This window comes from Cryphonectria parasitica (assembly GCF_011745365.1).
Source record: "Cryphonectria parasitica EP155 unplaced genomic scaffold M406scaffold_9, whole genome shotgun sequence".
NCBI lineage: Eukaryota > Fungi > Ascomycota > Sordariomycetes > Diaporthales > Cryphonectriaceae > Cryphonectria > Cryphonectria parasitica.
This window is the reverse complement of record NW_024468917.1, coordinates 2689160-2713209: the sequence shown is the minus strand read 5'-3', so window position 1 is coordinate 2713209 and position 24050 is coordinate 2689160. Positions and strand designations below refer to the sequence as shown.

General features: G+C 54.9%; 7 protein-coding genes across 7 annotated transcripts; 3 read left to right on the top strand and 4 right to left on the bottom strand.

The window, feature by feature from the left end:
* Positions 1–313: 313 nt before the first annotated feature.
* On the top strand, positions 314–1415 carry M406DRAFT_268223 (uncharacterized protein; the record flags this gene model as incomplete). Its single annotated transcript, XM_040917923.1, has 2 exons — positions 314–557; positions 652–1415. The coding sequence occupies 2 exons, from the start codon at positions 314–316 to the stop codon at positions 1413–1415; spliced, it is 1008 nt and encodes a 335-aa protein (XP_040772146.1).
* A 206-nt stretch (positions 1416–1621) lies between these two features.
* On the bottom strand, positions 1622–2488 carry M406DRAFT_241589 (uncharacterized protein; the record flags this gene model as incomplete). The annotated part of the gene is made up of 2 exons (XM_040916147.1): positions 1622–2231; positions 2307–2488. Coding segments are annotated over 2 exons (792 nt in total), but the record flags the coding sequence as incomplete, so codon positions are not given.
* A 232-nt stretch (positions 2489–2720) lies between these two features.
* M406DRAFT_48065 (uncharacterized protein) lies at positions 2721–3962 on the bottom strand (the record flags this gene model as incomplete). Its single annotated transcript, XM_040924352.1, has 1 exon — positions 2721–3962. The coding sequence occupies one exon, from the start codon at positions 3960–3962 to the stop codon at positions 2721–2723; it is 1242 nt and encodes a 413-aa protein (XP_040772144.1).
* A 624-nt stretch (positions 3963–4586) lies between these two features.
* On the top strand, positions 4587–7190 carry M406DRAFT_353739 (uncharacterized protein). The gene is made up of 3 exons (XM_040922784.1): positions 4587–4918; positions 5234–5819; positions 6211–7190. The coding sequence occupies exons 1-3, from the start codon at positions 4908–4910 to the stop codon at positions 6745–6747; spliced, it is 1134 nt and encodes a 377-aa protein (XP_040772143.1). The 5' UTR covers positions 4587–4907; the 3' UTR covers positions 6748–7190.
* Positions 7191–9251: 2061 nt separating this feature from the next.
* Positions 9252–13871, top strand: M406DRAFT_20845 (uncharacterized protein; the record flags this gene model as incomplete). The annotated part of the gene is made up of 7 exons (XM_040915468.1): positions 9252–9407; positions 9509–9643; positions 9744–9838; positions 9923–10361; positions 10453–11031; positions 11074–11346; positions 11421–13871. Coding segments are annotated over 7 exons (4128 nt in total), but the record flags the coding sequence as incomplete, so codon positions are not given.
* A 5411-nt stretch (positions 13872–19282) lies between these two features.
* Positions 19283–20393, bottom strand: M406DRAFT_240103 (family 10 glycoside hydrolase; the record flags this gene model as incomplete). The annotated part of the gene is made up of 3 exons (XM_040916112.1): positions 19283–19338; positions 19441–20161; positions 20241–20393. Coding segments are annotated over 3 exons (930 nt in total), but the record flags the coding sequence as incomplete, so codon positions are not given.
* Positions 20394–22024: 1631 nt separating this feature from the next.
* M406DRAFT_283124 (uncharacterized protein) lies at positions 22025–23980 on the bottom strand (the record flags this gene model as incomplete). Its single annotated transcript, XM_040918504.1, has 2 exons — positions 22025–23357; positions 23453–23980. The coding sequence occupies 2 exons, from the start codon at positions 23978–23980 to the stop codon at positions 22539–22541; spliced, it is 1347 nt and encodes a 448-aa protein (XP_040772140.1). The 3' UTR covers positions 22025–22538.
* Between the last annotated feature and the right edge of the window lie 70 nt (positions 23981–24050).

Sequence of the window (24050 nt, the reverse complement as noted above, 5' to 3'; positions counted from 1 at the left end):
CCGAATGCGGCATCGGCTCCGGGTCCGGCTCCAGATCCTGGCCCAGTCCTCGGGATTGACCCGCCGGGGATCAACCACCGAGCAGACATCGCCAGCACGACACCAAACTTCCAGCTGGATTCATATCTGGACTTTTTATCAAGCCACTCGTGAGTTCACCGGCCGCTCTCTATCTCCCTGTCTCCTCTTCTTGTTTCCCAAGCTGCACCCCTTCTTCTTGTTCTTCCTGTCCCCCTCTCGACTCACCACCCAGGTCAGAATCGGACTGGACCAGCTGCGGACCATGTCGTCCTCCTCCGAGACTCCCAACCCCATGGCCGGCCTGTCAGAACCACCTGCCGTCTCCGTCATAACCCTCGCCATCACCGGTATTGTTGTCGATGTGTACGGCTTGGAGGAGGTTCCCTCGTCACTGACGCACGTCTCGGTGCTATGGCTTCACAACCCTCGGCTGGGCGACAGAGGACGCATGGCTCCCATGGCCAAGCGCACTGTGGGCGAGTACAACAAGACCAGGCCTGCCGGGTCCACACGCGGCTTGCTAGCAGTTGCTTTTGGTATGTTGCTGTCCTACTCCTTCTTCTTCTTCTTCTTCTTCTTCTTCTTCTTCTTCTTCTTCTTTCTCTTCTTCTCGCTGACCACGCCGGGCAGACCAGCGCAACCACGGCTCCCGCGAGGTCCACCACCTCGCCAACCTGGCCTGGAGGGAAGGCAACACCCACCACGCCCAGGACATGTTTGGCGTGGTCAACGGCACGGTCGTCGACACGCGGCTCCTCATCGACGCCCTGCCCGGGTACCTCTTCCTCGAAGCCGCGCCGCGGCAGCCCGAGTTCGACCAGCACCTGTGCCTCGGCGTGTCGCTGGGCGGCCACTCCACCTGGCAGACCCTGTTCGCCGAGCCCAGGGTCACCGCGGGCGTGAGCATCATCGGCTGTCCCGACTACCAGCTCCTCATGACCGACCGCGCGCGCCTGTCCAAGCTGTCGACGTACGACGCCGGCGGGTTCCTCGGCAGCAAGGACTTCCCGCCCGCCCTGGTGGCCCAGTGTGCGCAGTACGACCCCAAGGGGATCGTGTTTGGCACCCAAGATGTCGTCGTGGAGTCTCCGCTCCCGGAGGAGAAGCAGGCCCAGGTGCGGAGGGTGCTGGACAGGCATGTGAAGGGCAAGAAGTTCCTGCTGTGCACCGGTGGGGATGACAAGTTGGTCCCCTGGCGGTGCTCCGAGCCGTTTACCAACTTCTTTGTGAACGCGGCACAGACGTGGTACAGGGACTCTGGGCTGAGCGTGGACAATCGTATCTATCCGGGACGAGGCCATGAGTGTAGTGACGAGATGGTCGTGGACGCGGTGAGGTTTGTGTGTGAGGTTGTGAACGGTGCTGAGACAGGGCCGGTGGGATCTAGGATTTGAAAGATTTCGAGGGGGGAGCGGCTTACACCATACGCCCTGGATGATTCACCGAGAGCAGATTGAAAAGAAGATGCTCTTATTCTACTACAGTAGTCAAGACAGAACAGAGAGAGAGAGGGAGAAAGAGATGCCTCTCGTTTCCATCTCACCCAATGCTATCCTTCCAAGCCTCCCCATGGCCTCACTTCCCCGTCGACCAGTACTTCCTCCTCTCCATCATCCACAACCTCCGTTCCAATCCCACTCTTCCTCCTCTCGTCCTCATCCAAGAACAACGCCTGCGACACCCTCCACGGGTTCCGCCTATGCCTCTTCCCCTTCAGCCCCGCCGACTGGCCCTGCGGATCCCGCAGCCATTCCTCCACCGCCCGCTCCTCGTTCTCCACCACCTCGGGCACGCCAGGCGGATTGATCCCAACGAACCTCACCCTCTCCAGCGGGAACCCCAGCGCGGCACAGTGTGCGGAAACGAGACGCCGCCTCTTGAACGCGTGGCTGACGATGGTGAGGTGCGTGGGCCAGTGTGCGTAGTGGTCGCCGCACGACCGCCAGAAGTGGATGAGGCTGAACAGGATGTTCTGGTATGAGTCGAGGGCGCGTTCTTCTACCAGGATACGTGGGTGGGAAAGTGAGATGCGGGAAAGTGCATGCGTAGAAGAAGAAGAAGAAGAAGAAGAAGAAGAAGAAGAAGAAGAAGAAGCTGGTGGTGGGTTGGATTCGAGTGTGATTGGGAGGATGTCCCAGTATGAGTTGGCGGCGGCAAGGTCTGCATAACTACGACCTTCTGAGAGGGATGTTTTCGAGACAGTGGGGCCTCTTGGAACCTGTGAGCAAAGAGAAAAGAGGAGAAGGGATTCTCTTGTTTCCGAGTATGGGGTTTAGTTCACACACCCTGAGAATATCAGCACGGATCGGTCATCGTCGCGCAACGCTCGTAGGCCAGCTTTGATGTGTTCCGTGTACGTAGGCGTTTCGCCCTTTTTCCAGCTTTCGATAATCCACTCAGACTCATCCTGGCCTTTGGTAGGGCCTCCAGCCCAGATTGCATGGCAGCAGACAATGATCAGGTGGTTGGGGGCCTCCATGGATTTTCACATTCCAAGCCGTGAGCAATACGCAGACTCGACAAGTCGTCGTAAACTGCAGATTGGACGCTCGGAAATTGCTTGCAAAAGGATGTTTGAGAAAGGTGACCAATCACGTCACACCATGTGACAGGGAAGTTTGAGGTAGAGGTATACGAGTAAGAATATATATTATGTAGATAATTTAACTTCCTTCGTTCTTTTTTTTTTTTTCCTCTTTTCAAGTTGGAGGGGGAGGGCTCGAATTTAAGTCTCTACTGCGCATGTACCGCAACAGGTCAGAGACCAGATACAAGCTTCCAGCTACCACCACAGGCTGCCCTTTGCAGGGCGCTGCCTCCAGCACTACTTTTCCTATATTGTCCTGGGAATCATCCTCACTTTCGAAAGTCGTGGCTCCAAATCTTGCCGCGACAGCCATAATATTCTTTGGATCTTGCGGCCTCACCCACGGCATGCCAGCAACCGGTCCAAACCGCACGGCAGTAACGAGGTCACTCGGCCTGATCAGGACCTCCAGTATTCCACTGACATCTTTCCCTGCAGAGGCTGCGAGCACCCAGGTCACAGGCTGTTGTCCATCATCGCCGCGCATCTGACGGTTTACGTAGTGCGCCAGCACCTCTGCCGACTGTACATTATGTGCACCATCGAGAAGCATCTTGGTCCCATCCCCATCGAATCTCTGCAGCCGCCCTGGAATGTGGGCTTGCTTGGCAGTGAGGAGGATCTCTCCGAGCGAAGTAGACTGCTCCTTTGGACAGGCCAGGTGGTAAGCTTGGAGGGCACTCACGAGATTCTGGGCTTGATGAGGCTCGAAGCCCTCCGAGGCCAACAGCGCCGCCTCCGCTGGTGATGGAGACGCGTAGACGATGCGGGCCCCCGCGGCCTTCGCATGCTCCTCAATGGCACGCAGCACAGAGGGCTGGTTGCTCTCGTCCACGACACAAGGGACCTCGCCCCGCATGATGCCGGCCTTCTGGACAGCAATTTCCTCAATGGTATTGCCGAGGATGAACTGGTGGTCTAGGCCGATCTTGGTAATGACCGTGACCGCCTTGTGCTTGAGGGCGTTGGTGGCATCCAGAGCACCGCCCATCCCGACCTCGATTACGCCAAACTCCACATCTGCGCTGTTGAGAATCTCAAAGGCGGTGGCGGTGAGCAGCTCGAACTCGGAGGCCCCGATCTGCTCCTTCTCATCTCTCTCCTTGACTAGTCTCTCTGCGTCTAGGAAGAGTTTTTCTGACACGGGCTTCTCGTTGATGGTAACACAGTCCCACCGGTCGATGAAGTGGGGCGAGTTGAATCTCCCACACGACCTCCCGGCGGCATGTATCATAGCAGAGAGGTAGGCGCATGTCGAGCCTTTCCCATTGGTGCCGGCGACGTGGATGGCCTTCCAGGTCTGGGGGGTATGCTGGAGGAGGCGAGTAATGCGGAATAGGCCGAGTTCGATCATGATGGCGTTGGTGATCCTCAGTCGGGCCCCCTGCAGAAAAACTTTGTCTTGAGATACAATTTGATGCTCGGTAGAAGCCGTCCTCAATCAGGCCGTGGCAGCATCCAGTCGTGGGCAGTGACACGGTGAAACGCGACACATGTGAGTCATATTGTTGTCAACTTCAAAAAACATGCTGATGTTGAGGAGACCAGGTGACGAGACGGGTAAGAGGAGGTTGGGAGGTTGCCTCGACAGCCCTGGATCGTATGCTTTGCTGCTGGGAAGTTTGTGATAGGCGCTGATTCTAGTGGCTAGGAATCACTGCATAAGAATCGCAGGGGGGGCACGGGGGGTGTGCTAGGGTCAGGCTGGTCAGTAAGTCAGGCAGTCAGGGTCTCTTCAAGGGGACAAAGGCAGTGGTTGCGATTCTGAATACTTCTACTTTGTGCAAAGGGTCAAGCAAAAGTAAAGTACCTGCTAACAATATTGTAGCGCCGCAATCGACCTGCACACGGAAATAAGAAATAGGCTGGGATCTGTCGTCTTCCTACAGGACAACTCCCCATCGCCCGCCAACTTAGTTCCCACCCCCCTTTCACCTCCCCTTCAACCCTCGCCTTTTTTTTTTTCTCCATCCAAACCCTCTCCATCAACCCTCTCCTCTCCATCCTTCGTTCTCGGCCGCGCAGTGAATTTCAACGCCGGCGCAACCCTCCTCATCGCAAGGTGACCAGCAGCTGCATCTGCACAGTGTTCTTCATTGAAATCATTGTCGTTTGACACGCTGCGCTGCGTCGCGTCGCCTTGCCTTCATTTGTTATTCCTTTTCTGCCTTTGTCATTCTTGCCGAGTCTTTCTTGCGCCCTGTCAAGGTTGGGGGGGTATCTACGCTTGTTCATTTTCCCTGTTCTGTTTGGCCCCTCATCATCGCGTCCGACCGTGACACTACACTGTGCTGTCATCATGGGTCTGCCGTAAGTCTCGATTTCCTCTTCCGACAGTCTTGTTGTTGCCATTATCGTCATCATGTTCTTGGACCCGTGGCATTGGGCCCGGCAGCCAGCAAGCAGCCGCCAGTCCAAATCAATGCGCGCGCCTCTCGTGTCAGCCCAGCATCGAGTCGCCACGCGATTCATCTCCCTGCGACTATCACCTATACTATTGTCCCACCCCTGCATCGCGACGGTCGCGTCCGGCCGTCGATACCCCCTCGCGGACCTGTTTTCAAACCCCACACTGTGTTCATTTCTCATTCGCAAACCTTATTGACACTTCCGCCTTCCCTATAGCCTCTACCGCGCGCCCGTCGAGTCCGACATCAAGTCCAAGGTTCCCAAAGATCCACCCACCCGCGCCCGCTCCACCATACGTCGAAGCCGTCGCCTCTTTACTGGTGTCGAACACTCCCACACGCCTGCCGCACGCTTCCACGCCTACCACCAATATCGCAACCGCAACCATCACCACCAGCGCCCTGCCCGCAGCGCCACGCCGGCTGCTGACCCGCCCTTTCCCTCATGGTTGTACGACCTCATGCCCGACGACCAAAACGCCGCGCAGCGGGCCGCCCTCCGCCGGGCTGCTGTTCTCGCCGATGCTTCAACATATTTCCACCCTGAACGGGATAGCACCATTCCTTCTCTTCCCTCTGCTACGCAGGATGTGCACCATGTCATGCACGACGCCGTCCGCCGTGGAGTGAGCCAGGAGACGGCCAGGCTTTATGGCGAGCACATGGCCATGTTGCACGCGGCTACAAGTGGCCGTTCCTCCCAGGCCTCAGATGAGGTCACGCCAGGCGAGCGAGGGATTGCTCTTCTGCAGCCAGATCCGTATAATACCTACTGGCCTACCCCTAGCACCGCGCTCGTACAAGTAAGCGATTCCATTCACAATCTCGGATCCGATCTATCTGATCTCCCGAACCTGTCGACACTCCGATCTGTCCGCTGAGGAAACACGTACGATGCCCTCCGGCGTCGCCAATGTGCCTTAGCGGCCCGTTCGTCAAGATGCCTTCAGAAGATCAAATTTTGCATCCATGCTAACCGCGCTGTCTTAGGGGCCTTCATTGCTTATGCCTAGGGCTCTCTTGTCGTCTTCGTCGCGACAGCCTGAAGGTAGTGCTGGGGCTAGCGAAGGCCATCAGCCCGGCAGGGATGCGTCCGCTGAGTTGCGCGGACCGGACAGACGTCTCACTAGCCTGAGGCGACCAAGGCCCAGCCGTGCTGCACGCTCAGCACCTACAACTGATGATGCATCTCAGCAGCAACAGCAGCAGCAGCCAGCAGTGGATGGGCTGGGTGACCGTGACAGGAGCCTCAGCCCAGAAGACGACGGGGTCTGGGATACGTTGCTCAGCTCCATCACCCCTGATCCTCAGACGCCCAGCGTCGGAACGTCCTTTGCATCCACTAGTGCACCCATGTCGTCGTCTGCGGCGACAACGGCGCAGGAGTCCTCCGGCCTCAGCGAGCCGTATCTCGAGCATGCGCCGCTGACCTTGACCACGGTGACGGTCTTTGACCCAGATCATGCTTGCGAGTCCGGTGGTGACAACACGGACACAGAAGGTGATGAAGAAGATGAGTCGCGCGAGAACACGCTGCGGCGCTATGAGCGGTCGTACGCAGATGTCGTTGCCCATACGCAATTGCAGCACGACGAGGACGACCTCGAGATCCCGGGTGATGTGGAATCAATGCAGCGCATTGTGCGCACCCTTGCACGGCGTGAGGACATCCCGGACGAGTGGTGGGCTGAAGCTGGCCTCAGCCGCTCGCTGTCACGGGAAGCTGCTTAGAACAGCTAAAAGGGAGTTGCCCCAGCCGGACAGGAATCCTCAAGGCAGGAGGCAAACCCTTTCAGTGCGCGCAACATGGGTCACCATGTAGTTTTGGCACACAAGGATCAACGTTGTCTATGAAATCACGGCTTACGAGCTATTTGGACAACCGGAGGATGTGGAGAGCCAGGCCCCGCCCAGCTTTGTGGTGAGGATGCTATAATCATGGAAGCTGCGAGTGTTGAGCGGTGGTAAAGAAAGGATATCTTGGGTTATATAATTTCAAAACAAGGTGGGTAAAGTGGGCACAAAAAATTGAGAGAAAAAGACCAAAAAAACTGAGGTCGGCAATCTCTTTGGAAGTATCTGACAGGCAGAGTCTAGCCGTCTCCAGGAGTATGTATTTCAAAGTATGTACCAAACTATGTTGTCAAATCTCTTGCCAACATGTGCTCTGAAATTGAGTCTACATTGCGCTGTCAGAAGACATCAGACTCTCTACCTTCCTCTGAAAGTCAGTGCTGGAAATGGATGTCAAGATGAGAAGAAGCATGCCCGAAGCGCTACTGATGGAAAGGGATGGATGGCCCTCTATGTACTATGGGGTACGCCTGTCCCGCGTTGACGATGCTTCCTCCACTTAGTGCCCCGTGTGCTAGTGATCATGCAGCTATTGTCCTACGATCGATCAGGCCTAACTTGGGTGGTATAATGCCTTTGTCCACTTGTTTGGCTCTTTAAAAGTCCCATTGCCATGACACATTCCCAAATCTTGGTGTCAATGCCCAATTTCGAGGTCCTCTTCCTCAAGCCTAAGAGCCTTAGCCTTAGCCTGGCATAATGCTCCACATTGTTCTAGGGAACTGTTCTCGGGCTTCCAGAATGATCCCAGCTGGAAAGTTAGTGGGGACCCAGAATATTTTCAGCGGCTTGGGCAGGCTGGGAAGGGGGGGGGGGGTTCTCCATATTTTTTTTTTCTTTTTTCTTTTTGTCCATGACGGAACTTTTCGGTTGTTTGGTGCCCCATTCCATATTGGAGGAGATTGGAATGAGACATGACCATCCATCCCTACTTGCTACGGCACCGTTGGTTAGTCATGGTAATAGGTCTGTTTACCTTTTTTATTATTGATATGTTCTTGTTTGTTGTTGTTGGCGTTCTCCCATCTGACTGCTCAAGCAAGGCCTTGTAACGAGCGGGTGGGCTTAGGTGATTAGTGAGAATAGACTGATAGCGAGTGACAGGGCTGAAAGAAGCTACCACCACCCCCGCACTGGGACCCTAGCCCTGAAGCCAGACAGCTCCCAGCTGCAACCTTGAAGACCTGCCATACTATTGGGCGCTGGTTGCAGTGAGAATGTTACATCAGAGCTAACATTGAAACCTTTCAACCTGGTCTTTTGCAGGCCTGACAGAACACATCAACATCCGAGACAGCGACCCGCAAATTTCCCACTGCCAATGCAACTGTACTACTGATGCATTGACAAGTTGAGCAGCCCGAGGCCCACCAAATTACAGCAGCCGTCAACCTCTCCCTCATCACTCAGCCAGTGGCATTACAAACCGAGTCCAAGGCCAGCAGAGGCCGGGGGGCAGGGGATAAGCCAGCAGGCATTTGCCAGCACACGCTGATCGTCGACAAGGGGTTGGGGGGATTTGGAGAAGGAGAGAGGGGCATGCCAATACCATAGTTACAGGTCAGCACGGCAGAAACAAGTGGAGGGAGTTCACCTTGCGCTACCACCACTACCGTCACTTTGTTGGAACTTGAACCTTTTTTTTCTGTACGTGTGTGTGCGTGTGTGTGTTTGTTTCGTATTCACCTCCTCCCTACTTCTTATCGTGTGAAGGAGCCGTGTGCATTTCAGCATCGAGCCTAGGTTGGGGGGCATGTGGCTTCAGAGCTATTGATCTGCTGTTGTCATCATCATCGACGGCTAGTCAATCCCTCCCCCAGATCCCAGCAAGGACCAACAGGATCAACAATTCACCACCAACACAGCATCGTCCGCCTCACCTCCCATCCTAACCGTCCCGAGCAGCCGCCCCGCTACTGAGATCATTACCGCGAACAAAGAAGGCCCCACCTCGAATTTCCCGGGTTCGACGAACGAGCATAATACGTAGGAAGGGCGACTCGTAAGCCCCCAAGAGAGAAAACACCCAGACGACAAGGGACGTCGCAGCAGATACACAAGGTACCAGCAGGGAAGGCTACTCGAGGCTGCGAAGAGAAGGGAAGGGGGGGAGATCATTGTTCGACAGGGCTGCTGTCACACGATCTGCGTCCACTCACTCCCCCTCCCGAGGCGGCCAACCCGGCCTAGCCAGTCGGACGCCAACTGGGAGGAGCTGGAGCCCGTTTGCCTTGACGGGGAGACAAACAATTATTTTGTCTTGCTGCATCCTCCCATCCGACTCGGGCCAAAACACACGAGGCCCGCGGGCAGGCGTGCAGAGAGAAATAGAGAGAGAGACACCGCAGGATCAGCTCCGCACTCTCGCCGCCATGCGCGCAGGCAGCTCCAACATGGAGCGGGCTTACCATCCCGGAGGCAGGACGCCCGTGTCCAGGACACCGCGGAGGGAAATGGGCAGTGCCACGGCTGTCGTCGCGACCGGCGGTGGTCATGCCCGGGAGAGGGCATTACAGGATCCTGGCCTGAAGGATTATGTATGTTGTTTTGAGCCCACCCTGCTCGATGGTCACGCTATCCTGGGCTCTGGAGGGAGACGCGTCCTGCTGACGACAGATATTTGGTCCCGGCCATACAGAGACTCGGCGATTGCATCGGCAAGGGAGCCTTTGGTTCTGTGTACAAGGCCTTCAACTGGGGCACTGGCGAGGCGGTTGCTGTCAAGCAGATCAAGCTGGACAATCTTCCTAAGAGCGAGCTGCGCATGATCGAGGTTCGTATCCGCCCAACAACAATTCTCTCCGCCGTCACAACCTCCCCAAGAGATGCATCAGGAAGAGGCGAAGCTGACGATATGATCATCATCATGACAGGCCGAGATCGACCTCCTCAAGAACCTGCACCATGACAACATTGTCAAATATATAGGCTTTGTCAAGTCCCAGGACTGCCTGAACATAATACTCGAGTCTGTTGCAACCCACCCATTCGTGCACAATATAAGAAGTTGAGAGATGTTCAAGAGAGGCTGACTGATGTTGCTGCCGGACAGATACTGCGAGAATGGCTCCCTGCACTCGATATGCAAGGCCTACGGCAAATTCCCCGAGAACCTCGTCGGCGTCTACATGACGCAAGTCCTCCAGGGTCTACAGTACCTCCACGATCAGGGTGTGATACACAGAGACATCAAGGGCGCGAACATCTTGACTACCAAGGACGGCACCGTCAAGCTGGCAGACTTCGGCGTCTCGACCAGCACCCTCGCCGGCCCAGACAAAGAGGCGCAGGTGGTAGGCACGCCGTACTGGATGGCACCAGAGATCATACAGCTCTCTGGAGCAACTTCTGCATCGGATATTTGGAGTGTAGGCTGCACCGTGATCGAGCTGCTCCAGGGACGACCACCATACCACAATTTGGCTGCCATGCCGGCCCTGTTCGCGATCGTCAACGATGACCACCCTCCCCTGCCCGAAGGAGTCTCAGCTGTACGTGTTACAGAGGGGCCTGTGGAATTGTAACCTTTTTATTTTTTTGTTTCCTCGTCCATTAAGATGCTGACTTAGCTTTTTGTGACAGGCTGCCCGAGACTTCTTGATGCAGTGTTTCCAGAAGGACCCGAATCTTCGGGTGTCTGCCAGGAAACTTCTTAAACACCCGTGGATTGTCGGGTGTCGCAGGAGTGACGCCCCCGTGTCCAAGAAGCCGGCAGACTTCAACCAGGCAGTCGAAGAGGTCAAGCAGTGGAACAAGGCTCTGAAGTCTTCAGAGACCTCCTTGAGGGCTTCTTCAGGTTCTGATGGCAGCGGTCAGGCCGCCAACGGGCACCCCATGTCCAGGTTTGGCCCCGCGGGAGCAGAACCGCAGCGTCCCAGCTTTGTCAACCCTGCGTCGAAGCGGCCGCTCAGCATCACCACTGTCACAAAGTCCAAGCCTAGTGCCGAGATCTTCAGGTCCCCGGAGGTTGCTGACGATGACAATTGGGATAACGACTTCGCGACCGCAATATCTCCGAGTGCGCTCCACCTGCCCCACCTGAAACCCCAGGATAACTTCGGGGGCAAGCTCTCTGCCGATAGGCTGAAGCAGTTCGCCTCCATCGACGAGACCACGGCAAGGGACAACTGGGATGAACACTTTGAGGGTGATCTGCAGACAGTCAAGAACTCTCGGCAGTTTGCGGACCTGGACCTGCAGGAGCAGACGATACGCCCGATACCCAGGAGATCCAGCAGGTCCACCGAGTCGTCCAAATCGCAGCATGGCCACAAGAAGAGCAGGAGCAAGCAAACCTCGTCGTCCAACGTGCCGCTTTTACACAAGTCTCCCAGCAAGTCTTCGCTCATGGGGAACAAGTTCGAGCTACCACAGCGACCAGAGGCCATGTACCGCGAGCAGTCTACTGAGGACTTCTCAGATCTCTTTCCTGAGAGTGATAGCTTGTTCTCCCGGAAGATGAGCCGTGGCAGGAAGGTAAGCATGCACGCGCCAGTCCCGCCCGTCTTCCGAGCACCTTCAATGATACTTACAGTGCTTTCGTCTCTCAGGACTCGTCTCAGCTCATGCCGCCGCCCGATCTCAAACTCGAGCCTGCGAGCAACCAGCTGCTCTCGCCTGGAAGTAATGACATCTTTCAACGGCAGCGGGCCACATCCCGCCCCTCACATCTTGGTGATCAGCCGCCCATGAGGAGAACAAAGTCGCAAATCGAGATTCAGAAGTTTGCAGAGGGCGAGGATGACGAAGACTTCTCCGACATCTTTGGTCCCAACGATACATTGACAGAGAAGGAAGAAAGCGACCGGAGCTCTGAGGACGGCGGCATCATGCTGCTGTCCAAGCTCTCGAACAACTCGTGGCTAGGTGACGACGAGGAAGAAGATGATCCGTTCGCCATGATGGATCCCGAGTACAACGAGTTGGACCTCGAGGCGAACATAGCCAGGGACCGCCACGCCAGGCTGGCTGAGAGGGTCGAAGAGCAGGTCCAGCTGCTCAAGACTGGGTCCCAGATCCAAGGAGAGGAGCGTGTCGCTGATGTGGCCGAGGAGCTTCTTCATCTACTGCATGAGCATGAGGATGTCAAGGGCCTGATCATCACCGCCCACGGCCTGCTGCCTATACTGGAGCTGCTCACCCTGCCGCCAGATACGATCAGCACCGCCAAAAGCCGCCAGGATATGATCTTGTTGCTCCTGAGAGTCGTCAACAAGATCATCTTCCGTGACAGGGAGCTGCAGGAAAATCTATGCTTCGTTGGCGGCATCCCCGTCATTACTCAGTTTGCTGCTCGGCAGTTTTCGAATGAGATTCGCCTTGAAGCTGCAGCCTTCGCCCAGCAGATGTACGAGACCTCGACCCTCACCCTGCAGATGTTTGTCAGCTGCGGTGGAATCTCCGTGCTTGCTGGCTTCCTGGACGAGGACTATGATTCGTCGCGAGACCTGGTACTCATCGGCGTCAACGGCATCTGGAGGGTGTTCGAACTCCAAGGACCCACGCCGAGGAACGACTTCTGCCGGCTGTTCTCCAAGGCGAAGGTGCTTGATCCACTAGCTGAGATCCTCCATAGGGTGCTAGATCGGGACGACAGGGACGAGCTCTCCGAGTTTATCGAAGGGCGCATTGTGAACCTCTTCCTCATGTTTTCGCAGGCTGATTCCGAAGTCAAAGAGCTCATTGCTGATCGCGCCGTCATCAAGACTGTGTTGAGGGATCTTCAGACCATGACGCCTATACATCAGATCACCATGCTCAAGTTCATCAAGAACCTCTCGAGTCTGCAGACCACCGTTGAGGTACTTCATGCGGCTGACGCTATCGAATACCTAATTGCCTTGCTCGAGAAGAGTCTCAAGAAGAACCAGCACCACTTCAGGGAGATTTCGAATCAGGTGTTGAACACCATGTTCAACCTGTGCCGACTGAGCAAGGAACGACAGGAGTCGGCAGCAACACTAGGAGCTGTGCCACTGCTCCTGAAGATCATGAGGACCGATCGGCCTCCCAAAGAGTTTGCCCTCCCCATTCTCTGCGACATGGCGCATTCTGGGAGCAAAGGTCGCCGTTCCCTGTGGCAGAACAAGGGACTGGACTTTTACGTGTCGCTGCTCGCGGATCAATACTGGCAGACGACCGCTCTAGATGCCATCCTCGTCTGGCTGCAAGAGGAGACAGCCAAGGTCGAGGGCCACCTCCTCAGTGGAAACTTTACCTCTGCTATTCTGTCATGCTTCAGCGTCGCCAAGGGCAATGCCTTTGCTTCCTTCGATCCGACCCTCCTCGAACCCCTGCTCAAGCTCCTCCGGCTGAGCCCAGCCCTCTCATCGTCGCTGGCCAAGCCCGAGATTTATATGGGGATTGCGGCCAAGCTGGCCCACAAGAAGCCCGACGTACGGTTGAACTTGCTGCGTCTTGTGCGGACGATCCTGGATATGTGTGAGCCTGAGATGGGCATCAGCACTGTCAAAGGCGGTGCTCAGCTGCAAGCTCTGTTTGAGTCCATCCAGATGCTCGAGAAGGACCCCGCCGTCCTGGTGAGGAACCTTGCACTCGAGATCATCAAGACACACATCGAGGGTGATTGCTTCGAGGTCAAGTCCGTCGGCAGCGGGTCCAACAGAGGCCACGAGTCGAGCCGCTCTGGTTCTGGCAACTCCCGGCGGCCCATTAGGTACATCACGCCGCCCAGTCGGACCTTTGCACCTCCTGGGCAGGGCAACAACCCCTTGACGCCCACACACCCACAGATCCGTCACACCGAGTCCGAGTCCGCCGTACATCAGCTTGCCCACACCCCGAGACGGACGCAGGTCATTCAACAAGACGCCATGTACCAGCGTCCGCGGAGCAGAGACGGCGGGCTTATGTCACCGGGCATCTCCTCCCCCAGACGCGCAAGCGGTGAAACAGGGACACCGGTCCGAAGCAGGTTGCCTAGAGGATCAATCTCGTATATTCGGCCGAGCCCTTCCCTCAGCAGCAGCCACCCGCCTCCGCTGCACCATGGACGTTCTGAGAGCTCGCTGTCGAATAAGGAGAACACGAGCTCGGGGCGCACATATGCGGTCGGTGGTAGTGCCGGTAATCTAGGTGACTCGCTCGAACCGTCGCGGTCGCCGGCAGTGGTCAGGGAGCGGTCCTCCATGGCGATGATGAAGCGACGAGGCAGCCGGGTGCCTAGCTCCGAGATCAAGATTGTCAATGGTAGCAGTAACAGTTCGGGAGAAACCAAGTGGTCTTAGGACGACCGCCGCGTAGCCAACCTACTGGACCGCTCGGGAACGGCTGGCGCCCAGAAGAATAGACAAGCCAGGGAGAAGGAGACGAAGCAGCACTATCGGCTGAGCACTGCGTCGGTCACCGTCCCACATGTTGATACATCGCAGGGGATCACCAGCGACACGTTGTCACAGTCCAGCAGCATGGCAGCTACCTCGTCGCTGAAGGCGCAGCTCGATGCCGTTCGACATCCTGGCAGCCGTCAAAAACAAAAGACGCAGCCGAGGCGTGCCATCTCTACAGCTTTCACCCCTCAAAAGCGACAGCATCATGACCCACGCACAGCACCTACCTTGACCGCTTCGTCTCCGTCGAAGGTTTCGGGCTCGGGCAGGCAGGGACTACTGCCAGGCGCGGGCTCGTCCTCTCTGCATCCGAGCTCAAGCCCCAAGCCAAGTCCGCCCAAGCAATCGACACCCACCAACAAGATGAAGGTCAGAAAGAGAGCCTCTGCTGCGCTCCGGAATTCGCCGCTCACCAAATCACCAGGCAATAAGTCGCCCGGCAAGACACCGTCCAATTCTCCTGCCGGTGATCAGGGGAGGCGGAGCCGGGCGGAGACTGGGCCTCGAGAAGCGGCGACGGCAAATAATATGTAACATTGGTAACAGGGTCGTTCCTATTTACGACTTTTGCCGCGAACAATGACCAGCATAACACAACATGGCACCTGAAATGATGGATATATATCCACCACACGTGTCAGGTGGTTTTTTTTCTTGACAGAGGTCGACACTCCGTCTTGGCTACTTATGCCGGTTCATAAACAACACAGCCCTTTTCTCCCCTTCTATTTTTTTCTCTTCATGTTCTTTTATTTTTCATTTCTTTTTTCCTTTCAGTCAAGCATCTGCATTAGATTCCCCTTGGGTCTTTGGAGGCATACATGGCATCGGGTGCAAAAAGGGAAAGGGCACGGAAAGGATTTTCTTGTTGTTGATGTTGCATCTTTGCATGCATGGGCGAGGTGGACGCAAAGGATTTGTGAGTGCGCCCGCACGGATACTATTTGTTAGGCAAGCCCATACATGTTCCAGGTCTGTATCGGAAGGCCGTGCGTCAAGATGTATGCGTCTTCTTCTCAAGAAAAGGGAAGTTGTTGTCAGCATGCTTGTGAATAGGCAAGTTCCCCTAATGGAAGTCGGACACACGAACACCGCATCAAGAGCATTCAGTGGCTCGGGGATTTAAACAAAGAAACAATCCATTTGTTTTTAATGGTACAAGCTCGCCCCTTATAGTTGCACGAAGACACAATTGATTATCAACGCCAAAAGAGAGACATGGAGAGGCAGAGACGTCGTTATGACAAAAGCCAGAAATCATAAACGCCTAAACGCCGTCCCTCACTCTCCGCCCAGAAAGGAGACCAGCTCAAACTCCGGCTTTCCCGATGAACCTGTTCCCATGCCGGCCTCAAGCAGAGAAAGACAAGAAAAAGAAAAGAAAAAAACATAAAGCAACAGAAACAGAAACCCCAAAAGCTCAATTAATCAGCAGCACCGGCGAGGAAAAAGCACGCGTCTAGTAAGCCTCGCGCTCACCATAGGCGCCAGGCGCGTAGCGGCGGACGAAGGGGAAGGCGAGGCCCAGGCTCTGGTCGTTGGTGTTGCTGTTGGAGCCACCCTCGTTGGTACCGCCGTTACCAGCGCCGGCACCTGCACCGCCGGAGGAGGTGGAAGACTGGGAGCCGGAGCCGCCGTCGCCAGCAGTGGTGCTCTGTGCGGGGGGGGAGTGTCAGAAAGAGGAAGAAACATAGAGAGAGAGAGAGAGAGAGAGAGAGAGAGAGAGAGAGGGAAGGAGAGGACATATAAATTGGAGAGGGGGAGGGGGAGAAAGGAAGAAGAAAGAGATGGTGGGTGTGTGAGTGTGTGTGAGAGAGAAGACTTACGCTGCCATTGCCGCCGGCGGAGGTACCGCCAGTACCGTTCGCCTCAGTGTTGCCGCCAGTGTTGCTGCCACCAGCCGAGTTGGTGTTGCCCACGCTGCCGGACAGGCTCAGGCTGCTGCCGTCGCTGGCGGATCCACCGTCGGCGCCCGTGGCAGACTGCGTGACGTAGGTGACGCAGCTGCCGTAGCAGTCGGTGTCCTGGCCGTTGGTGTTGCTGCCCGCGCTGCCGCCCGTCTGCTGGCTGTTGGCGTTGATGTCGATGGCGCTGCCGGCGCCGCCATTGCCGGCGGTCATGTTGGAGCCGGAGCCGCCGGAGCCGGAGGCATCGCCACCATCACCGCCATTGCCGCCTGTGTTGGAGGCGCCGGCACCGCCGTTGCCGCCCGTCTGGGTGGAGGAGCCACCATCACCGCCTGCGCCGCCTGTCTCGCTGATATGGGTGTTGGTGCTCTGGGAGTCAAACAAGGCGTTGGCCTGGAAGGCCAGCAGGGCGAGGACGAGAGCCTGGTTGAACTGCATTTTGGAAAGAATAGTGTTGGGAACAGAAGGAGATGATGATGATGGAATATCAAATGATAGAAAGTGCAAAGAAAAAGAGTGTGTGTGTTTGTATGGTAAGGTAGGGAAAGTAAGAGAAAGAAAGTGGGTGTGTTGTTTTAAAAGATTGTGTTTGAAGAGGAAAGACCTGCTTTCTGTAAGTGAAGTGAAAGACAATGCTGAAAGGGAAGTCAAAGTGTTTGTTGATGTGATGATGATGGAAGCAAGAAGATCAAGACAATGATAATCAGATGAGGACGACGAGGTCTTATACTCGAAAGACACGCCATCAAGAAACATGCCTCTCTATCTTTCCCATTCTGGCTCATCGTGGCCATATGCCATGGCCATCTCTGTCTGTCTGCGTGTGCGCGCGCGCGCGAGAGACAGAAAGGGAGAGAGAAAGACGCCCATCAGCCGACACATCCGGCCACATCTTACTTTGCATCTCAAGTTTGGTCGCGCAGACTGATGGACCTCCTCAGGCCAGGCCTGAGGACCCGGAGCCATGCAGCCAGCTCAAGTTCATCGTCTCCCAAAAGCTCTGATCAAGTGTGTCCATGGGCCTGGACCTTGCTCTCTCCTCTCTCTTGGCAGTCTGGGTTCTCACCCTTCTTTTGGCTGATGTAAAGGCCCCGGCGGGCCATGAGTTCGCCTGGCGAGGTTCAAATGTGGATTTATTTTCCTTTCTTTTCTGTTTACACGAGATGGTGGCGTGCTTACATGATTGTACCACGTTTAGTTAATATGCGGGCGAGGGCCCGAAGAAGGGGCAAGTGATAGATCGCGGGCCGGCGCTGTTTCTTGCTTAGATGATGAGGGAGGGTGAGGTAGTGTTTGTGTGTCAGCATTCATAAGTTAATACCAACTTTCAGGATTATGTTTAACGACGGCCTAACACCTTTCTTGGGACGCCAAGATGTACGAGGTGAGCAGTCCACAGCTTGGCAGCCAGGTCCAAAGTTCATGTTAATAGTAGTGTATGGCTTCTTTTTTTTTGAGGGAGGGTTCATTCCTTCTGAGCTGTTCGAGTCGGCTTAGTTGACTGCAATCCACAAAAACTGGAAGCCTTTCCAACCTTATGAGGCGCACGAGATTGCAGCCGGTAGACTCGAGAACTGTTCATCACACACTTCGAAGGGAGATGGGAAAGCTCTCCTCTCTCTCTCTCTCTCTCTCTCTCTCTCTCTCTCTCTCCATATTTCACGTGTTAGTAAGCTGACAGGAAACTTAAATGCGGCCAACTCCCTGCTTAATTTACCTACAGTCAGTACCTACTTATTCAGCTCAAGGTTTGCTAATCAGGACCTCGCCAAGATGCAACTAACTGAGAATCTCCACTTGAAACTCAGTCGTTGCTCCTCTGGTAAGCAGCCCTACAACCTGATCTCGCGGCCTAGGTGCATGCAAGCTGGGGCCAAGGTTACAGTGCAGCTTGGAGCGACAGTCGTTGTGGTTGCTAGGGTCCCGATCTGGGGCACACAGTAAGCTTATTTTTTTGGTTGACAGGGCCCGATGTTACAGCTTCAGCAGGAACACTAAGCAGGCCTTTTCTTTTCCCTTTCTCTTCTCCTGTTGGACCAAAAGCGCAAATCATTATGAGAGGCTGTCTCATGTCGGTGGAGGTTCTCTCCATGTGGTTAATGATACCAAGGCAATTGAGCCCACGGGGTCTTCTTTGAGATTATGTCTGTTGGTACTGAAAGCAGCTCTTGATCCGCCTGTCATCTGTCCGGGATTTGAATGGTTCTTGCTATGGTCCGGATGTTGTGTATGGTGGGCAACAAGCTTTTAGTTTCTCAGACCCGTTGGCAATGTAGAAGCAGATCAATTGCCCCTCGACCATCTCGCCTCTTTACCATGGTACTACTCACCAAGGACATACAGCATTTCTGACAAGCCTGGCAATGACAGCTCGAACAATCAATACTCAGAGACATGGTTAGTCAAAATAACAAACCGGTCTCCTTTGTAAATATAAAAATTCATTGAAGCCCTGTAAAACATCGTGGTCAAGATATGCCTTAATTGATAGGAATAGCTGGTTTACATCCATACTTTTGACTTCATACCACCTCGCATAATATCTGCGGTATTTGATCTATTATTTATCATGCCTTGCCCGTTATTGTATATTGAGAGAACATGGACCGCGTTTTCATGTGTGGACATGCATGTTCTACCGAGCAGTTACAATATTCGCTCAAGACTCAACTCGTATAGTTGGTATCTTGACTTGAATTAAAATAAATGTTAGAATAGTCAATATTTATTGCATATATCAGATGACATTGAGTCCACTTTCAAGTCTATCTCTTTGAACATTTTCTTTCCTCTTATACTCGACCGGGAGGGGGTAGAAGTATAGAGCCAAGTCACTATCGCCATTTAATCATCACAATACTGCTCGGAATGTGCGAGCCGCATAAATATCAGAAACCCAGCATGCCAGCGGTTGACGGCCTCAACATAATTACGATTTATTGCGCACGACTCGATCCATCGATAATTGATACAGTATTTGGAATGTTTTTGCATTGTCTTTGGCCTTGGTACGTATGCTTTCAAGCCAAACTTTGGATCTTCTATTCTATCATGCTCTAACACTCAAGGCGACTCTGCTGCACCAGTCAGCGCCTCGAGACATCCATCATATGCAGCCTTCTTGACCAGAGGTGTGTCAGCGCCATCCGGCTGTAGGAAGAGATCAGCATAGCCTTCGTCTGTGAAGGTGCTTGGAATCCATGAGTAGGTATCTGCAGAGGCACACATTAGACAACAATTTCCCAAACCTCGAGGTCCGGGGTTTCCCCCTCCTCGCTCCCAGGCGGGGGGGACACTTCGGCTGCTTTACTCACCATCAAAGTCCCAAACAGTGATGCCAACACAGCCAACAACATTAGCGCACGCAGCAACAGTGCTATAGTAATCCTGAACCTGCTGCGCCTCGGTCGTGGCATTCGGGGCCAAGGCCAACCTCATATCGAGCTCCGTGACAACCACATCAACGCCGAGCGCGGTGAAGGCGTTCATGTTGGCCTCCTGCGCAGCCTGCGTAGGCGTTTCGCCCACGATGAAGTGCGACTCGAGGCCGACGCCGTCGATCTGGATGCCCCGCGCCTTGAGCTCAGACACGAGCCCTTGCGCGGCACTGGACTTGTTGCCGGCGTACTCGATGTTGTAGTCGTTGTAGTACAGCTTGACGCCGAGGCCGTTCGCCTGCACTGCCTTGGCCGCGGCGTCAAAGGCCAGGAAGAAGTACTCGGGCCCGATGGTGTCGTACCACAGGTTGCTGGTGAAGGCGCCGGCAGGGTCGTCGCTCAGGGCCTCGTTGACGACGTCCCACGAGTAGCAGCGGTCGCCAAAGTGCGAGACGAGGCTCGTGACGTGGTTCACCAACACGGCGCTCAGCGTCTCGTTGGTCCAGTTGACGGCGGGCGCGGTGACCCAATCTGGCAGCTGATTGTACCAAATTAGGTTGTGGCAGCGGACGAGCTTGCCGCTGGCCTCGGCGAGGTCGAGGAAGTAGTCGCCGCCGGTGTAGTTGAAGACATTTTGCTCTGGCTCTGTGTATTCAAACTACAATGGTGCGATTCGTCAGTACTGCTCTCTCTGTTCTGGAACAAGTGGTCATCGGGGGTTTCGCTATGGCACTGACCTTCATAATATTGGCCGGTGTTGCACCGCCGAAATCATGGGTGTTGTTGAACTCAGCCATATAATACTCGTCGGTCGATTCACCCGTGCCTGGGATGTCGGCAGCGGTTCCGAACCAGAGTTTACCCGCCGCCTTCGCTGCATCGTTGAGACCGTATCCAGTGGCAGTGGCGGTGGCTGTCAAGGTTGTCGTCGGGTTTGTGTTCGTAGCCGCAGTGGTGGTGATGGAGGTTTCACTCGAGTCTGTGGTAGTCGCAGCAGATGGCGAGGCTGAACAGTCTCCTGGTGCTGTGACGGTCACAGTGACCGTCTGGGAGCCATAGCTATAGCTGTGATGGGGCGAGGCCATCACCACGGCCTGAGTGGCCAGAAACCCACATGTAAGGAATAATTGAACAGACATGACTGGATTATGTAATTATTACACGGAAGCTCAAGATGCCATCAACCCTTGGCGATTATGAGAAAGCTGAAGAGCTCACTGGATTAGAGAATATAGGGGACAAAGACTGAAAAAACAGAGGGTTTGCAAGTCTAGTCATATCATTATATATTCGTGCAGGTCTTGCCTAACTTCGACATGCTACTGATCAGCGCAAGCTGAGAAGCCTCACCAGTAATACAGCCGGTGAAGAGCAGCCAGGGTCTGCTAGAGCCCGTACAAAGTTGTCGGCTAATATTGCGGTACGCACAAGAACCTTGTCTCATCAAGAGGGCGAAGGGAAACTCTCGCCTCACGGCAGGGCTCGACGGGTGGAGAGAGAGGGAGAGGAGTATAATTTGACCAGACACTGGCGTACAGCCGGGACAAACACCACGCTCTTTCGCCTAGTCCAGGCGTTTAGGCCTGGGATCAATGCAGAACGCCCCCGCGGAGACCAGGCCAGGGGACAATGGTTGGTGCAATAAGTTTCGAGGATCACGCTTGTTAATCCGCCATAGAGAAGGTTGGTGATGAGCCGGCTAAATTCAGTAGCATTAGTGTGAGCACGGGGGGCATAGTGTGAGGGCACCTCGGGCTGGCGGGTCGGGGCTTGGGTAGTATCTTGTGGCGATGATGGGCAAAAGGGGGAAGGGGGGAAGGAAAGAGACTACGTGAAAGTTGCATCTGGGTCCGGTTTGACGAAATCCTCATCTAACGAGAAGAAAAGTCTAAGGACAGAGTACTCAGGATCGAGTAGAAATGACCAAACGATGACTTCTCGACTTGTCGACAACAACTATAACAAAGATCTTTCACCCAATCAACGTTCTAGTAATGACGAGGCTGGGAGAATTGATCTGCTATTCTCAAGTAATATTGGACCGCTGGACTGCATTGAACATCCTGCCGTCATGTGTGCTAGGTATGATCACTGTATGGTCTTCTGGAATGAGGGGGTAGCCCATACACGCAGCAAGTCCGCAATGAGTCCTGAACGGACCACCATCCATCCTTTTGGCTGCTGACGACTTTCGTATGCACTATTGGCCCTTTTGCTGTGAAAGATCGACGCAGGTCCTACGCAAAAAGCTTGCCAGGTTTGCTTCCGAAGCCAAGACTTGCACAGCAAGACGCCCAGTCTGACGCTGTTTTCGGCGCCTCGTACACAAATATGTTTGAACTGCTCTGTCATTGAATCTCGCATCTTTCTTCCCATCAATTGATGTTAAGGGTGCGCAACCGAACAATCCGTGGTATCGGGCGCGCATTAAAAAAAAAGAAGAAAAATTTTGCAAGTAGACTGGGGACTGAAGGCGAGAATCGGCAATGATCAGTCCCCCAAGATGCTAACAGCCGCTGAACCCGTGAACGCCAAACGCTATATGAGTTGGGCCCGAGGTCGGGTGGCTTGCATAACATGGATCAATATCAACTCTCACTTCCGCCTCCCGTCTCGTTTCGTTGCCCTGTATGGCATATATGCGTGGGCTTGGTGAAATTTTGGCGGCATGCTGCACCAGCGCTCATTGTTCCGCGCTGTCCTGTTCTGTGACAACCAAAGTAATCCTATGAACGAGCGGTGCAGTACGCCGGCTCGTCTCTTCAAAACTGGAAGATTGAGAAGGGGACCCTCTCCAGAATCCTTGAGAGACCATTCATAAAAGCGGCCTGCATGGAGATGGCCTGGGGGCCAGAGATCCATGTTCAGGCCGTGTCGTGTGGTATGACTTTGCATAACGGCCTGTCATTCGTTGACTCATCAGCCAACTCATCTGGGGTTGCTGTGTCGATGACTCGGAGTCCGTCGATCGTTCTGTTCCTCAGAAGTGATATGCTTCGTCCTTGGGCTCGGCCTCGACCGTAAAACCCAGCCTCTCAGTCAGTCTTCCAGTGGTCGACCTCGTCCTTGCCAAGATACAACTCCACGGCGTAGAGGGCCATAGTCGCTGCGACATTGGTCCAGCGCCACGCATTGCCGCCGGCGTCGCCCCCTCTAAGAGTCCATCCGATGCCGTCGCTGTCGATACCACCGTCCGCAGACACCGAAAAGTGCTGCAGCAGCAAACTCGTATAGACCGCAATCAGGATGGACGGCGAGAACCAAGACACAAACGTGAACAGCTTGTTGGCTGCGTCGGAGGAGTCGTCAAAGTTGGAGGGCTCGTCCATAAGGGCACTCGCACCAGATTCGCGGACCGCAGGAATGATGCGGGTCGCGCAGTAGAAGACGATAATACGGTAGACCAGAGAGATGATGACGCTTGGGGTGATGGTTTGAAAGGCAGCCCACAGAAAGGTGAAGGAGTCGCTAAAGGCGCCTGGCAGCTGGCTCAGCATGTGGAGGAAGGTCGCGTACGATGCCATTATAATGGGGGGCAGCGGTGGAAATTCGGGTTGTGATGCGGCGGCCTGCTCCTCCGCTGCGGCCTGGGCAGCCGCAGCAGCCTCGGCTGAGGGCAGGTAGTCGGTGAAGATCTGGTAGACGCAGAGGACCACGTATGCGAACAGGAGCGAGGACTCGACCGGGTTGCCCCGTCCGCTGCCGATGCCGAAGGCGCAGAGAAAGACGGCGGATGTCATCGTGACGCCGATCAGGGTGGCATCAAGGTTGCTGATCTGCGGGAACCGGGCGACACGCCAGAGAAAATAGAGTGCGCTTGCCATGATGGAGCCGGAGAATACGACGAGGATGATCTGCAGGTTCATATAACTTGGTTAGCCAAGGCACTTCTCCTCGTGGCAGGGAAAGAAAGGGAGAGGCTTCACGACGAGATGCCTCCGACACTTACTACCCACGTATCACTTCGACCCCTGTTGACCAGCCATCTTGTGATCTGCCCAGCGGCCTGGATGACCAGCAAGCTGCAGAACCCTTCGAGAAGCTGGAAGACAGGACTGGAGTAGCGCAAGCCCTTGTCCCAAGCACCCAGAGTGAGGTGTTCCAGCAGGCCGCCCTGGCCAAAGAACCACTCATGCCAGCTATCTGTATGTTTCATGACGGGGCGGATATGGCCAAGAGTCCTTGAGACCCAGTCGGAGGAGCCCGTATCGACAGAGAAGCGATTGAGAGACCAGATCAACAGCGAAGGCAGGACAATCCACTGGGCGATGCGCAAGATGTTGGTCAGGGTCCAGCGCACGGTGGACTTCTGGGGTGTTATGGCCTTGATAAAACTGTAGAGGAAGTAGAAGAGAAATATCGAAAGGCTGTAGGCCAGACCAGAGTCGCGACCCCCAACATCGAAGGCTATAGGTATGGAGAGGACGATAGTGAGCAGGTAGACGGTGCCGGAGAGGACCCCGAAGATGGCCCACATGATGACAGGAGGAGGACGAGAGAGAGGTTGAGAGAAAGAGGGCGGATCAGGAGCTGCTGGGTGTCGAGTA